Raw genomic sequence first — 17,001 nt, 5'->3', positions numbered from 1 at the left:
TACTATTGGGATGCACTGTACACTATCAGAAAATCGTACTATCGTTCCTCGGATGAAAAGGTTTGCCCGATTTTCTTATAGCGTGTACGAGGAGCCTGAAGTCCTTGTATATGTGCTTTGCTCCTGAACAACCCCCCTTTTCTGGGTTTGGAGATGGCAGTCACCTCTGACAAGTTAACTCTACTGAAAAGTTTGCTTTGAAGTGTAAAATGTACAATTGCAACATTCATTCTATGAAGTCTTCCAAGGTTTCTTGGGCATGGTTATATTGTTCTAACGACAAGGATGTTTGTACAAGATAGCACACTTGCCTGAATACTCCATTACATCATCTGGAGTTTTGCCTTCAACTTCACGGGCAATATTTTCAATGTCATCCCGCCCCCATTTTTCATTAGCTTTGATAAACTGGTTAAAGTCTCTTTTGTTCCAACTGGTAAAGCCCTGTCAGAAAAATGCAGAATATTAAAATTATAATAAGTATGGCATAAAATCCAAATGTGAATTTGGTTTTGTACTTTGGCATAAAACTATTCAGCCAAACCTGTGTCAGCAATTTTTCCTTTTCTTCCAGCTCCTCATCATTAAGCGGCTCTGCTTCATCAATCTTTAACTGTTCCTCCTTTTGTGCCTGAGCTGCATTAGGTAAATCAGGATTGCGTGGGACCTAGAGAAGTAATGTACAGGATTGGGCACCCACAGTACATCAAGTTAAAGCCAATTCTAATAAGCCACAAGAGCTTAAAATTCATACCTTGTATCCAATTGTTTTTCTGTAGTACAGAATTTCCTTTTCCAATAATTCAAACAGCCTGGGAGGAAAGAACTGAAAATCCTGAACATTTGGCTGTTTTGGTGGGCGGGGAGCCTAATAAAACAACAACAATATTAAATAAGAAATCACAACATGCTGCCTCTCAGATGAACTGCCAAAAAATTCACACTTACTTTGGGTATTTTTGGTTCACTAACGCGAAGTGCATCCCTAAAGTATGCATCCACAGCATAATTGGCTTTTCTTTCACGTTTCGGTGGTTCAATCCACTGTGTAAATGCCATCTGTAACCAAATATAGATTTTAAAAAAATGTAACCAAGTACTATTTACTTAACGAATGCCAATAAATCCTACAATGGGTATTTACTCAAGTGTAGATTACATTTATATTATACATCTGTTTTTTTTTAATCTTTAGTTAGCCAAATAGTTCTGGAAGCAATTTTGCATATTTGGTTAGGTCTACACTAAGATATAAAACATGAAAGTGGGAAATTGAAAATGCTCGTTCCGCGATTGGTCATTTTGATGCTTTGACATCAAAGTAGAAGTAGAAGTCCAGCTTAACACTAAAATCCCTGCATCTACAGACATCCGCGATCTAAAACTAACCTATCTAGCTCTGTAAAGGAGGAAGCAGTATACATACCTTTTTTGAAGCCGCTCTGGCCCAGTCTCCAGCGGTGGAAGCTCTGCAGAGGACACAGCCACCAACAGCTGTGAAATTAATGTTTGTATTTTCAGAAGGCAGCCTGCAATAGCAGCCCCTATACTTTTCTCCTGAGAGTTACATGAAAAGCCTCACATCTACAAAAGCATTTAAAAGGTTATCCTTTTATTATTACCAATCTAATCTGCAAGGATAGACTTACTCTAGTCACATGCACATTTATATTGCTTATTTTTACTACTACTTTGTCAGTGCACCAAAATGCATCAAGGCAGAGCTTCTGGTACGTCACTTCCGGTTATACGTCAATTTCCGGTTCTAGGAACACTTGCCAGCTCCATGATGTGGCAGAGCAGTGGTGCATGGAAAAACACATACTGCTGGCTGTATTAGAGCCAGTTCTGCACCTAGAAAGGTAAGAGGACACCTGTATGTTGATTTACTTTTAGGTTTACATATAAAAAAAATGTACTACATTGTGAGAATCTTTCTACCTCTCCGGTTTGTCTAGATATGTGAATGAGGTGTAATTTAAAGCAGATTCAGCCTTATGGTCAACTCTATTAGGTGTGGAGTCCCGGATCAGAATGTTATTGCGGCAGAGGATGTGTATGTGACGCATCCTAGCTAGGGGAGGGGTCTGCCTGTGGCGCTGGTGAGAGCGGACGGAGGTGCCCGGATAAATTGATCGGAGCAGAGCGGGGTGAGACACCGCAGACCCTCCGAGGTAAGAAACCCCCCACACCGGATGCAGCGACAGACGGCTCCAGTCTTGGTTCAGGTCTCTGCAGGCAAAGCCTGGAAGACTAAAGTGGTGGACGGCGGACTAAGACGAAGGAGGAATGGCAAGTAGGCAGGCGGAGAACGGCTCTGAGTGACCGGAGGTTCCCCGTTCTCGCCGTGGCTTCCCCCTCATCTCCCCACACTTGTTGCCTTTCTTATTGGCATTCTAACCCACCCGAACACCCTGAGGAGATCAGAGCAGAAGTGGACTTGCACATAAAAGCTGAAAGCAACCGAAAGCAACTGACGGACCAGTATACCATTGGAAGACAGCTGCAGACTTCCAAGCTACACTGTGGGAGGGCTAACATTCCGGAGGGTAAGAATGCAAAAATGCTGCACAACCCATCCCGCCCCAGGTATGAAATAAACTTTTTATAAGTAGCGCTGGTTACTGGTGATTCTGCCTGGAGACTTTGCAAGGGAGCCTGAAGATATTTCTTTATAAGTAGTCTGAACTGAGTAATAAATGGCTGTGTAGGGTGAAAAGCCTAAGAGGTATACTCAACCTGGTTAAAAGATTTATACACTCAGAAGAAGGCTGGAAGTTATACGACTTAGCTTTAAGTTACTTTGGGACTGTTGCGCTTTCCACTGGAGAATCTCTGGGAAAAGATATTATATTCCTATCATTGTATATTAAATACATGTGCTTCTGCAAGTACAATCCAAGAGCTGGGTATCACACGGTACATTATCTTGCAAGACATAGGGCTGTAAGGTGTGATGTCTATCGGGATACATAGTGCATCTTTGAGGCCTTGATAAAATTTGGATTAATGTAACTGAACTCTCCTGTCCACAGATTGGCTCTATACAGGCAGCTGAGAAATTGAGCTATTTTGTTGCTATAAAAAGAAACGGAAGAGAGAACATAGATTAAAAGAGTTCAGTTTAAAATCACAGAGCTCCTGGCTGCTCCCTACTACCCCTCCGCCTCTCTTTTTTTTTTTTCAGTCAAGGTTTTATGGTATTACTGGCATTCCTATTGTTCAAACGTTTCATAAAGGCAGGTTCACCCCACAGCTGAAGTAATTGTTGGTACTGTGTGTACAATCTTATTATGCCTATTGACTTCACCGGTGCAGAGAAGTGTTGAGGTCACTGTGTTCCTTTGTATACCTCCTAACCCTCTCTGTCTTTATTGGGAAGACAACTTCTTTCTTTTAGAAAAAAAAACAGACTGGGAGGGCGAGGTAGAAAATTGCAAACAGAGATCATGAGAGGGAGGTCACAAAAAACAGATCCAAAGACTCCAAAAGAAAGTTTAAATACAAGTACGATTCAGAAATATCTAAAGGAAGCAAGTTTAAAAAGCCCAGGCTTAGAAAAAAAAGAGGCAAACGGGAGCTAAAGAAAGGAAAAAGGAACAGGTGAAACATAAGAGGGGAGCAGGAAGATACGTCTAGGGAAGAGTTGGATTTGGAGGGAGACCTTGACCTCAGCAGGGCTGAGGATCAAAGGAACATGGCCTCAATCCCAACGAAAACAGAAATGGTGGAAATGTTTGCCAAACTAGAAAACTCAATTAAAACAGAATTTCAAACGTTAGGACAGATATGGGGCACCTATTAAGGAGAGTTGAAGAGGCGGGGGAACTTACAGGTAAACAAGCCCAAGAGATAAACGATTTAAAAGTACAAATGATTAAAATGCAAAATTGATTATCGAGGTATACTATATAAGCTGGAAGAACAAGAAAACCAAAATCATCGTCAAAATCTCAGAATCAGAGCCATTCCGAAAACAGCAAATAGAAGATCTGATACTTAAGATGAAAAAAATATTCAACCCATTGCTGGACCGGAGGCCAGAAGATTTAAAGAAAGATTGCGTGCACAGGATTAGGAAGCCTCCCAGTTTGAGAGAGGTTAAAAAAAAGCGAATCCCTCATTGAAGAAATATATAGTTTAGAGCAAGAACATAAAAAAACACAAAGGACAAGATCAGGAAAGCTTTCACCAATTGATAAACAAGTAGGAGGAACGCAAGGAAAGTTTAGAACAAGACACTAGAAGGTCCTTTAATGTCTTAGCTAGAGAAAAGTACCTATGGGGAAATAAATCAAATAAGTATCTAGCCGGGCAGTTAAAGAGAAGAGTAGTGAACTTAATCGATAGAATTCAAAATAAAAAGGGAAGAGGTAGTTTATACATCTAAGGGTATAGCAGAAGAAGTCAGGAAGTACTATGAAGCCCTTTATACAGTAAGACAGAAGGGACAATTGGGACAAGGAAACGAAGGGAAAGTGGAAGAGTTCCTAGATGAAGCGGGGCTACCAAGTCTGACTGAGTGACAGAGCAGAACTAGATAGACCTATATCAGTGGAAGAAATTTACTCTGCACTAAATGACTCTGCCCCGGGAAAAAGTCCAGGACCAGATGGGTTCACTACGTACTATCCCAAAAAATGTAAGAACCTCCTGGTGCCAAACCTGAGCCAGTATTGGAACGGCCTAGGTACTAACTGGGAGATGGGAAGATAAGCACTGTTGGCAACAATAACGGATTTTAAAAGAAGGTAAAAATAGCACACTTTGTTCCAGCTACAGGCCTATTGCTTTATTAAATGCTGATACTAAGTTGTATGCCAAGGTCCTAGCTAGGAGGCTGAAAGGAAAAATTACCACTTTGATCCACCCGGACCAGGTGGGGTTTATACCAGGGAGAGAGAGGGGAGGGACAATGGAGTAAGATCATTACTCCTAATGGAAGCCATAAACTCCAATGGGTCCCCAGGATTATTCCTGTCGGTGGATGTTGAAAAAGCATTCGACAGGGTAGACTGGGGACTCATGATGAAAACATTGGAAAAAAATGAGATTAGGACCTAGACTGAATAATTGGATAAAAGTCCTATATAAATTACCCATCGGCATCTGTGAAGGTAAATGGGGTTGCGTCTAAGCCATTTAAAATGGAGAATGGAACCAGACAGGGGTGTCCATTGTCCCCTCTTTTGTTCATGCTGACTTTGGAACACCTGTTGGCATCTGTTCGAAATAATCCGGATATAAAACGGGATTAAAATCGGGAATGAGGAGCACAAGTTAGCAGCATTTGCTGACAACGTGCTCTTCTATATTTCCACCCCAAGGATTACGATTCTAAACTTGCTTGAGACACTAAAAAAAGTATGGCGATATTTCAAACTTTAAAATTAATCTCAACAAATCCGAAATCTTAAATATAAATTTACCTAAACAGGAGGAAGACAAACTCCGCAGGGAATTTTATTTCCCGCGGAGAAAAGATATAAAATACTTAGGAGTAAATTTGACAAACTCCCTGAGTAAAATATATCTAAGAAATTACATTCCTCTACTCCATGAGATTAAGAAAAACTAAAATAATCTCTACACGACATCTCTCTTGGTTCGGGCGAATTAATGCAGTGAAAATGGTGTTGGCCCCGAAAATTCTTTATAAGTTTCAGATGCTTCCAATTCCTCTTCCACAGTCCTATATGAGAGCCTTAAGAAGTATAACAATGAAGTTTGTCTGGTGTGGCAAAAAAACACGAATAGCCTTTACAACACTGAGTAGGGGGAAAAACAGGGAGGCTGGGCGATCCCAAATTTTAAAAACTATCATAAAGCAGTGGCATTATCACGGGTAATGGAATGGGTAAGGGAAGTCTCAGACAAAAGATGGGTGAATATTGAAAATAGTATGAGTAACACACAGTTGGGTCACTTCGTATGGAATCCTCCATCACATAGAATATGGAGTTCAAATACACTGGAGTTAACACGAACTACACTAAAAATTTTGGATAAGATTCATATGCAAAATAGCTGGAATTATAACTCACCTTTGATATATTTGAAAGATAATGAATACTTTAAACCAGGGGTGAGGGAGGTGGGTGGGAACTGGAAAAGGGAACGCACAATTGAAAGACATAATTAAGAAGGGTACAATAAACACTTATGAGTTAAGATTGGACACTGACTTAATGACGATTGATGTGCGGCGATACACTCCGCTCGCTCATTTTGTTGCAAAATTACCAAAGCCTATTAGAAGTGAGGAAGATTATAGGCCACTAGAGCAACTTTGTTTGAGAGAAAACTCAAAAAACAACATCTCACGTTTACATAAAATACAAATGCATAGAGAAGAGCTGGAGGTGCCGCCATACATTATGAAATGGGAAAAGGAATTGGGTTCACGGTGGAGCAATCACACTTTAGTAAAAATTTTTAAACTGACGCATAGCACTTTATTGGATTCTAAGATGACTGAGACAAACTATAAGTGTTTAGCTAGGTGGTATGAGACGCCAGGTAGGTTAAGTAAATCCCAACCGGGAAAATCAGAGGACTGTTGGAGAGGATGTAAAGCTATAGGAACGATGGCCCACATATGGTGGGACTGTCCGATCATTAAAGAATTTTGGAAAGGAATATTACCGTTAAAAGGAAATTACAAATAAAAGATATCCCGGAAGACCTGTGGGCATGTATGTTCCACGGATCAGCCGAACCAGTTAAACAATACAAATTGTCTATAGTCCCAATCCTGTTGAATGCGGCATTAGGCCATATAAAAAAAAAATGGCAGGAAAAGGAAAGCCCTAAAATCCGGGATTGGATACTACTGAATTAAATTTATAATATAGGAGAGTTTGGACTATAGGGGAGTGGAACCAGAAGAAGAGGCGGAGCGAAAGGGTAAATGGGGAGAGTGGTTAAAAAAAACGTGGAGATACGTTGAGATCATTCGTTAATGGTATTTGAGTGGAGATGGGGATATTGAGTAGCAGGAACCTATACATCCTTAGATTACTGCAAGATTGGAGTGGGCGGAGGGTGGGAGGGGTTGATCGAGGGTGGGGATAGAAACGGTTGCCATATTATTGTGTTTTTATATATTGATATTTTGATTGGTTACTTTGTATGTAAAAAAATCTAAAAAAAAAGAAAAAAAAAAAAAAAAAAAGAAGGAGTTGAGTCCCAAGCAAGCGCAAACTGATCACTTTTTAATTAAGTTGGTCGCATGCTGTCAGTGTGTAGCGATTTCACTGGTTACTGGGTGTTATTTCACGGGATTGGAGTTGAAAAGATTTAAGCTGGTTGGATTAATGGTCACAAGCTTATAGAGACTGAAGATATACTAAAAAACTGGAGCACTCAGAATCTGGTGCAGCTGCGCATGGTAGCCAGTTTTTAACTTCAGTTTGTTCAATCAAGCTTAGACAATAAAACCTAGAAACTGATCGGTTTCTATGCAAAGCTACACCAGATTTTGCACTTCCGTTTTAGTAAATCAACCCATATGCACTGATAGGAATTGGTGTTACTCACTTGCGTCACATTTTTGATAGTATACGATTTGTTTAGGTTATATATTATTGAGATGATCATATTTCCTTAATATTTGAGCAGATGTACACCATTTTGGTTTTTGTAGACAGGGCGAGGTCTGTAAAGAAGAAAAAAGCCATTCCGCGATGTCAGGATAGTAAATAGGATCAGATAGGAGTTTAGCCCCAGACGGCCTACTGTTCACATCCATCCACGCCCTCCGAGTGGTATAAGTTTAGTGGTAAGGACTCACGGAATGCATTGGGGTTATAGGGGGTCCCCCAGGGAATATTTTTTTAAAAGCTTTGCCAGTTTCCAATCGCCTAAAGATAATAGACTATAACTCAGAGTCTAGACACGAACTTGCCTGTCCAATGAATCCAGTGTTGTCTAGCATAGGCTGCTATTAAGTCTCAGCACTCTGGTTCCCATGCTGCCATCTCCTCTCATGTGAGGTCACCAGGAGGCCAGCATTCTCTTCCAGGTTCTTTGACTCAGGGCCCTGATGATGCACGGTGCAGCATGCTCAACATGGCAGCCATTTCCCGGTGATTGAGCAGGGCGGCAAAGATTTTTCAGGCACATGCACAGTTAGGCCAAGGTCAGTCTCACCTAGTCATGAAAGTATGAAGCGCAGGTCTAGCTCTCCCCACCCCACCAAAACAATGCAAGTGGTAGGAGAGGATGAAGGCCTGTATTAAGCATTTAACCATTTCAGTGCAATAATGACCATTCACCTTAGTCTACAAGCAATTACACCATTTGACATATACGATTACAGAATGATTTGATAAGATGAACGTTACCTTTTGCTTCTCTCTATAATCTTCACCTTCAAAGTTGTATACACTGGACTCTGTATCCATAGTGAAGTTTCTCAATGAACTCTCACCCATGTTTGAGAGCTTTTCTTTTAGTTCTGCAGTCTTAATGGAAAACACAATTATGAAGACTTAATTATTTGTGCTCTACATCATCATACATTGACTGAGAAAACACTAGGCTGCATACTGGGTATATGCCAATTCTTAAATGTAAACCTAGCTTAATTTTTTTTTTTAAAGACAAATAAAATGCTGGCCAATAATCTTATATCCCAACACGTGCAAATTTTAAAACTAAAACCTTAGAGTTAGCAGCGAATTAATAGTGAACAGTAAATAATGAAGCACCAACGTCAAAATTTTATTATACATACACATGTAAATATAGGATTTGTGTACTCGCCATAAAAGCCTTTTCTCAGAGATTGAGGGATGTGGCAGGTCTTCATGACAAATGGGATTTTGATTATGGGCTATCTGGACTACCTGCCCCTGCAAAATCAGTCTGCATCAGATCTGGAACTTGTTCTTTCCCTCACAATCACATCATTGAAGGATTCTGGGTTGATGCTGAATCTTTACAAGTCCGTCCTCTTCCCCTCTCTTTGCAGCCGGCCCCCTTCCTCTTCCCCCTTCTTGCAGTCTGCCCCCGTTCCCCCTCCTTGCTTGGATTACCTGAGACTTATTCTAGATGAGAGCAGATAGATTTGGAGTGAAGACACACTGGATGTCGTCAGCTGCCATTGTGCTTTTGCTCGGTTTCTGTGTGCCTGTACCTTTGAGGAAGTGGGCTCCCTCCAGCTATACCTGCTCTTAATTTATCCACTGCTATACGAGTTCCAGGTTGCCAACTCCCAAATTTTAGAGTTAAGAGCGCACTTTACAAAAAGGAGACAGAGCGGCAGTACAGGTTCCACATAGATTTGCTAATGTGTGCCATTAGAGCCTTTATTTTTTTTTTTTTTATGAATTGTTAAGACCGTGCCTTTTTTTGTTTTGCAGGCTAGCTGGTAAGTGTGCTGGAAATCTTTTGTTTGTACAATTTAGGTAGCCCACAAACAAAATCCATCAAGATCTGCGTCGTCCTCCAATGAGCAGAAGATAAAGTCCTTGTATTATACAAATGTGCAAAACAGAACTTTAGCCAAACAAAGTGATAAGCATCTTCTAATATAGATGCAAGAAAAATAAAATTATAGGTTTGTTAACATGCCAACTTAATAAATTCCTCATATATTCATTATTCATACATAAGGTTTCCAGAACACACAGTATTATCAGGATACCTCTCCTTTACAAACTTGCTACCTCATCAGGTGATTACTGCTTATTAAAGAAGAAACTTTACATAATCTTGCAGTTATTAAAAAACATACCACAGATGAACTTGCACTTTATTTTTTTATTTTCTTCAAATGCTTAAGGCCACCTTCACACTGGCACTCTGCCAGCAGCTCTGCCTGCTCGGGGGGAATCTCTCCTTTGAGCAGGCGTATGACAGGTCTGTCTCCACTCTGTTTATGCAGAGCGGACAGAGACCGCATGCTTTCCTCTATGGGTAACCGGATGGAAATGGACCGCCTGACCATTTACATCCCACTGTCATCTGATATGCTTGACAGATGAGGAACGGATCCCCAGTTTTTAGAGGAGAGTATTGGATGTCTGCAGGCGTGAACCCCCCGCCCACAGAAGGCAATGAAAGGTCCAATGAGTTAGTTTAACAAATTGACAGGTGGACCTGATCGGTCCCTTCATGTGAAAGGGGAATAGTCGCACTAAACATCTAAAAAGAATTGGGATATTGCCGTTAATGTTAGATCAGCAGCTTGCCAGTGAGACGAAGTAGGTTAGTCCTGTCCTACACGTTCAGTCATGGCAGCTTCTTCAGAAGCATATGTTCTATTTGATCATCCCCCACACAACCATCTCCTATACATAACAATTAACCTTGCCATGTAATGCCGTCTAGTAACCACAGTAAGCCTGGCATAATAAAAAAAAAAAAAAAAAAAGAGGGGGGGGGGGGGTGGAGGCAGTGTGGTGCACGATTTAGCAAACCACACCTTACAACCCCACTCTTTTTTTTTTTAACTTTATGCGAGGTGTGCAAAACGTACACTTCATACACTGCAAGGTCGGGCGATATAATACGCTGTGCTGCGTGACATTGCACTGCGACTTGGGCTGGTGCACTGCAATAAAGGCAGCAGGTCTGCATTTTAGAGCAGCGTTATGCTGCATTGCAGTGTGAATGGGACACAAAGGAAAATTGTTTCCGGTGACAGAAGTTTTACACTGTGGTAAAAGTTCTGTCAAAGCACATAGTGTGAATTGGCCCTTAAAGGGTCCCCACCCAACATCATGCTAGCGCTGCTAATCTAACAAGTAGTATTAATGATACCACATACCTTTTGTTATAGCTGCCATACCCCATTTCATTTAGATGATGTTTAGCTCATAAAATGCGAGTTCATCTATGAGCTGTTGCTTAAATAGCTATAGAATTTGAAAAGTTGGCGTGTTATGACAATTTGTTGGTCATATCAGATCATCCAGTGTTATTCTCACAGGTGGAGGGTACCACAAGGTAGATAGTGACACTGTTTGGATACAGTAACTGCTTAAGGTCCACTCTATAGCAGTGCTGTTGCTACAGGGTGGCACCTCTGCGCCAAAACATGTATCTTCCAGTTAGGGGGGCTCAGGCTCACTCTCGCTGTAATCACACACACACAGTGGGAGTCCAACGGCAGGTATAGAGGACTCTAGGTCCACAGTTACAGCAGACTCAATGCCTGCAGGCACCCGCCAATCATCCAGCAGAGAGGCAGAACGGCGGTCTGCCTTTGTAAACAAGGCAGATCGCTGTTCTCACAGGAGGGAAGGCATGGGTCCTGTGTCTCTGCAAAGCAGCGACTAGGATCCAAGTCTTCCCCTAATAAAAGCACCTCCCACAGTACATATATAAAACACTGGCTGGGCACACAGTTAACCCTTTGATCGCTCCTGATAATCCCTTCCCAACCAGTGTCATTAGTACAAGAGACAGTCTTTTTTTTTTTTAACCACTTAAGGACTAGCCTCGTTTTGGATTTTAGGTGTTCACATGTTTAAAACAGGTTTTTTGCTAGAAAAATTACTTAGAACCCCCAAACATTATATATTGTTTTTTTTCGAACACCCTAGAGAATAAAATGGCGGTCAATGCAATACTTTTTTCGCACCGTATTTGTGCAGAGGTCTTATAAGCGCACTTTTTTTTGGAAAAAATTCACTTTTTTGAATAAAAAAATAAGACACCAGTAAAGTTAGCCAAATTTTTTCTTATATTGTGAAAGATATTGTTAGCCAAGTAAAATTGATACCCAACATGTGACACTTCAAAATTGCGCCTGCCCGTGGAATGGCGTCAAACTTTTACCCTTAAAAATCTCCATAGGCGACGTTTAAAAAAATTCTATAGGTTGCATGTTTTGAGTTACAGAGGAGGTCTAAGGCTAGAATTATTGCTCTCGCTCTACCGGTCGCGGCAATACCTCACGTGTGGTTTGACAGCCGCTTTCATATGTGGGCGCTACTCACGTATGCGTTCGCTTCTGCACGCAAGCTCGTCAGGACGGGGCACTTTAAAAATTTTTTTTGTTTTCTTATTTATTTTTTCACGGTTTAAAAAAAAAAAAAAAATTTGGATCACTTTTATTCCTATTACAAGGAATGTAAACATCCCTTGTAATAGAAAAAAGCATGACAGGTCCTCTTAAATATGAGATCTGGGGTCAAAAAGTCCTCAGATCTCATATTTGGACTTGTATGCAAAAAAAAAAAAAAAAAAAAAAAAAAAAAAAAGCCATTTGAAAAAAAAACCACAAAAAAAATATGCCTTTAAAGACGTATGGGCGGAGCGGACGTTATGATGTCGCTTCCGCCCTCCTATGGTATGGAGATGGGTGGGGGGCCCATCTTCCACTCACTCGTCTCCATACCACGGACGTGACAGGTCCCGATCGCCTCCGCCGCTACCGACGGCTCCGGTAAGCGGCGGTGGGTGCGGGAGAGGAGTGGCACCTCTCCCGCCGCCGATAACGGTGATCTCATGGCGAATCCGCCGCAGAGACCACCATTATCGTACACAGAACCGCCGGCCCTAAAGATGGATACCTCGGTTGTGGCAGGAGCTACTGCCATTACCAAGATTTCCACCTTCAAAGAAATGACGTATATATACAGTGGCCGGTCAGTAAGTGGTTAAGTACTGATCGCGGTTCTCGTGTCACTGGTCCCCAAAAAGTGTAAAAAATATCAGTGTCATAATGCCCACTGTAATCCATAAGGTCCCTGATCTCAGCCATTATTCATAAAAATTTATAAAAAGATGCCATAGTTCGTAAGACACTAACTTTTGCACAAACCAATCAATATATGCTTATTTATCAAAAATATGTAGAATACATATTGGCCTAAATCTTGTGGAGGTCAAGTTGTCAAAGAGAATATTCATTACTCCGCATGGCTGACTTTGGACATTCTATATTTTAGGAGAAGATATTACTTCATATTGTTGAAGTTCTATTTTGCACAAACGCTCAATTCTCACTCATTCTAGCTAAGAGCAGTGGTCATCAACCCTGTCCTCAGGGCCCACTAACAGGCCAGGTTTGCAAGATAAATGAAATACATAACAGGTGATATCATTTGCTGCTCAGTGATTGCAGTATTCTAGTCTGCATCTCCCCGAGGTAATACATAAAACCTGGCCTGTTAGTGGGCCCTGAGGACAGGGTTGATGACCACTGGCCTATACAGCAGTCACTGGAGCACTAATATGGTCAGGATCCTTCCAGAGCCCAGAGCAGCTCTGTGACATCAGCAGGCAATAACCTGCCAATAACCCAAGTAAATGCACTCCTGTGACCCACAAGAGGGGTCCGGCCAAAAGAAGATTTTATTAAGTATCGCCTGCCTTCATGTTATTCAAGTTCGGCCATGAAGATTCCTCAGATTAGATTCACATTCAGAAATGCAGAAGAGTCCTTTACCTTCTTTTCACCTCTTTCCAAGATGGCATTAATATCTTCCTCTGTGATTTCACTATCCTTTGATGCAAACACATGTGTGGCACCATGTCTAATCATCTGAAGCATTTCATCCTTGCCAAGTTTATTTAAATTTTGGTCCACTAATCTACCTGTGATAAATTGAAAGGAAATACAATCAGAGGTGATCATTGGGGTTAGTACTGTGAGTTTAGTGTTGGGTAAAGTGGGGGAAATTAATCACTTTAGTTGGTTAAGCGTTAGGTTACTGCAGTAGTCACACAAATGCCATCTTTTAGAGCCCAATGGCAATCGAAAACTCGAAACAGAATTGCAACATACAACACATAATACAGTAAAGTGTGTGGAATTGTTGAAAACAGTGCATGCACCATTTTTCATGCATTTGGCAGCAAATTAAAATGAACCGGCTGCCTTAAATAAATGCACATTAACATGAGTTTATGTTAAATGTACCACAAAGATGTAAAGCGGCTCTTATCAATATATTTGCTAGTTTAATAGTCATTTTGCACATGGTTTGTCACACATTTTTCCCTACTCTACACTCCCCTCATTCAACAAATGGACACACCATTGTCATCTATTTGCTATAAAAAAAAAAAAAAAAAAAAAAAAAACACAACTAAAACTAAAATGAAACCACTCATATCTGGGTGGTCAGTCTAACATGTGTTAAATCACATTATTGCAGCCAAATAATTTAAAGTTCCAACACAACGTAATGAAAATCAGACCAGACTGTTGGCTTGTAATGTAGCACATAACACACAAACCCACATAATGTGTGTGTCTAATTGGTTCCCAACAAACTAAAAGGGCTTTTTTTATTGCTTCCGTATTTTTAAATCCATTGCAGTAGGTAAAAAAAATTTTGTACAATCCAAAATACCATTCTTTTTACAAGTTATCAAAGAACAGACTTACCTTGCTGAATAACTATGGAATCCAAACGTAGCTTCATTTCTGCTCTCTCCACAATACGTTCTTCAACTGTATTATCTGTGATAAATCTGAAGACTCTGACAGTTTTTGTTTGTCCAATTCTGTGTGCCCTGTCCTAAAAGGGACCAAAAAAAAAAAAAAAAAACTATTAAAAACACCTCTGCAGTTTCTATTTTTTTGTGCTATAAACAAAAAGTGACAATTTTGAAAAAACCACAAATATTTACTTTTTGCTAGAATATCCAAAAAAAAAAAAAAAAAATTTCTTCATAAGTTTAAGCCAATATGTATTCTGCTAAATATAAAATAAATCGCAATAAGCGTATATTGATTGGTTGGCACAAAAGTTATTGCGTCTACAAAATAGGGGATAGATTTATGGCATTATTATTACTTTTACGAGTAATGGCGGTGATCTGCGATTTTTAGCAGGAATACGACATCGCAGCAGACACTTGTCGCTTTTTTGGGACCACTGACATTTATACAGCGATCAGAGCTAAGAATAGCCACTGATTACTGTATGTCACTGGCAGGGAAGTGGTTAAAACTAGGGGGCAATCAAGGGGTTAAGTGTTCCCTAGGGAGGTGTTTAACTGTATGGAGGCTGGGCTGACTGGAGGAGGAAAAGAGTTGGTTGTTCCAAATCACTAGGAACAGCAGATCTCTCTACTCCCGACAGAACGGGGATCTGACCGTTTACATTGACTGGCCGGCTGACAGTCCGCTGGACCTGCTGGTTGGCTCCCTTGCTAGTGAATGCGCGCCCACAGACAGTGTACGAGCCCGATGAAAGATGGCTATTCGCGCAGGGGAGCCAACCTGCCGCAGTACAACTGCGGTGGCTGGTCCGTAACTAGTTCATCTTCAAATACAGTACAAGGGACTCGAATGTATAGGTATGCCACTACGTTACTGTGATTGGACACTAAAAAAAAAAAAAAAAAAAAAAAAACCCACGTTGCTAAAGCAGCCCTTAGAGCGTACCCAAAACCCCATCCACCACTTAAGGCTCCAGTTTCATCATTTTTTAAGCAAGAAATAAAGAGTAATTAAAGTGATCGTAAAGGGTTTTTTTTTTTTTTTTTTTTTTTTAAACATGTTACTTAAGCTTCTCTTCTTGGTATTACCTGTGTCCCGCCCCTCCGCTCTCTTGTCATGGGATTTGGATTACAGCAGAAGCCAATGGCTCCCACTTGTGACTGTCTCCTGTGAAGAATTGAAAAAGCCGTTGCTCTCCGGTACAACATTGGATCGAGATCAGGCTCAGGTAAGTATTTAGGAAGGTTTTTTTTTTTTTTTTTTTTTAATCTTAAAGCAGAGCATGCATTAAGGGGAAAAAAAAAAACAAAACAAAAAAAACCTTCCTTTGGAACCACTTGAAGACCAAGCCTTTTCTGGCACGGTTTACAAGTTTAAATCAGTATTTTTTGCTAGATTACTTTATAACCCCCCCAAACATTTTTTAGCAGAGAAAGTCAAGAATAAAATGGCGATAGTTGCAATTTATGTCACAGTATTTGCGCAGTTGTTTTTAAAAACACAATTTTTGGGGAAAAACTACATAATGAGAAACAATGTAGATGTAAATGTATACCAAACATGTCACACTTTAAAATTGTGCACGCTCGTGGAATGGCGACAAACTATGTACAGTACCTAAAAATCTCCATACCCATTTAGTTACTGAGGAGGTCTAGCGCTAGAATTATTGCTTTCGTTTTCACATTTGCGGCGATACCTCACATGTGTAGTTCGAACACGTTTAACTATGCGTGCGTGACTTGCGTATGTGTTTGCTTCTGAGCACGGAGGGATGGGGCACTTTACTATATTTTTTTTTTTTCTCATTTCATTTTAACACTCTTTTTAATTTTGATCACTTTTATTCCTATTAAATGTAAACATCACTTGTATTAGAAATAAGGATGACAGGTCCTCTTTATGAAGAGATCTGGGGTCAAAAAGACCCCAAATCTCCCCTTTACCTTAAAAAAAAAAAAAAAAAAAAAAAAAAGGAAAAAAAAATTGTTTCTTTCCACTCTGGACCGGAAGTGACACAATGACATTGCCTCTATGGCCTTGGAGGACCGACGCAAAGATGAACTAGTCTTATTTGTGTCTCTGTGCCCAGCAGGCAGATAGTTTCTCAGGCGATCTGGCGGAAACGATAAGCCCGAGAAACAGCTGCTTCTGAAAGCATTCGTGGCTCATGAGCCGAAAATCATTCGATCTGTTCCTGTACAAAAAAATCGGAATCGGCTGTTGAAAGTTGTGTACACACTATACGAAAATTCTTTGGACGAAAATGTTTGCCTAATTTTCTTAGTGTGTACGAGCCCCTTTAGGCTTTTTTTTGCGGGTTAGGAATACCTTTCCCCCATTACTTTTTTTAATGAATTTGGATTCCCCAAAGGCATTCACCATCAAACAGCTTACAAGCATGTTCAGCAAACCATGTTTTTAAGAGAGCAAATAAGGCATTTAAAACCACTTCAAAATACATAAACAGAATTCTTAAAGCCCAACTCCAGCTTTGCTATAATATTAGTTTGGGCCACGCTGGCCCAAACCATTTCCTTTACTAATTGCTATGCCTGCCGTTAGTGCTGAATAAACTGTATGTAGCACTGGGG

The 17,001-nt window shown here is 40.5% G+C and overlaps 1 protein-coding gene across 1 annotated transcript in view; it reads right to left on the bottom strand.

Moving 5' to 3' along the window:
- Window positions 1-17,001, bottom strand: part of SMARCA5 (SNF2 related chromatin remodeling ATPase 5) — a 105,691-nt gene that overhangs the window by 9,969 nt on the left and 78,721 nt on the right. Inside the window, exons 14-20 of the mRNA XM_073604396.1 lie at window positions 14,348-14,480; window positions 13,403-13,551; window positions 8,346-8,465; window positions 949-1,059; window positions 755-868; window positions 545-667; window positions 312-444 (exon numbers count right to left, since the gene is read on the bottom strand). Coding sequence (XP_073460497.1) covers window positions 312-444; window positions 545-667; window positions 755-868; window positions 949-1,059; window positions 8,346-8,465; window positions 13,403-13,551; window positions 14,348-14,480 — 883 coding nt within the window. The remainder of the gene's footprint in view (window positions 1-311; window positions 445-544; window positions 668-754; window positions 869-948; window positions 1,060-8,345; window positions 8,466-13,402; window positions 13,552-14,347; window positions 14,481-17,001) is intronic.

The sequence above is a fragment of the Aquarana catesbeiana genome, linkage group LG01 (assembly GCF_042186555.1).
Source record: "Aquarana catesbeiana isolate 2022-GZ linkage group LG01, ASM4218655v1, whole genome shotgun sequence".
NCBI lineage: Eukaryota > Metazoa > Chordata > Amphibia > Anura > Ranidae > Aquarana > Aquarana catesbeiana.
Note: the sequence above shows the minus strand (reverse complement) of the source record. Positions and strands in the feature narration are given on the sequence as shown.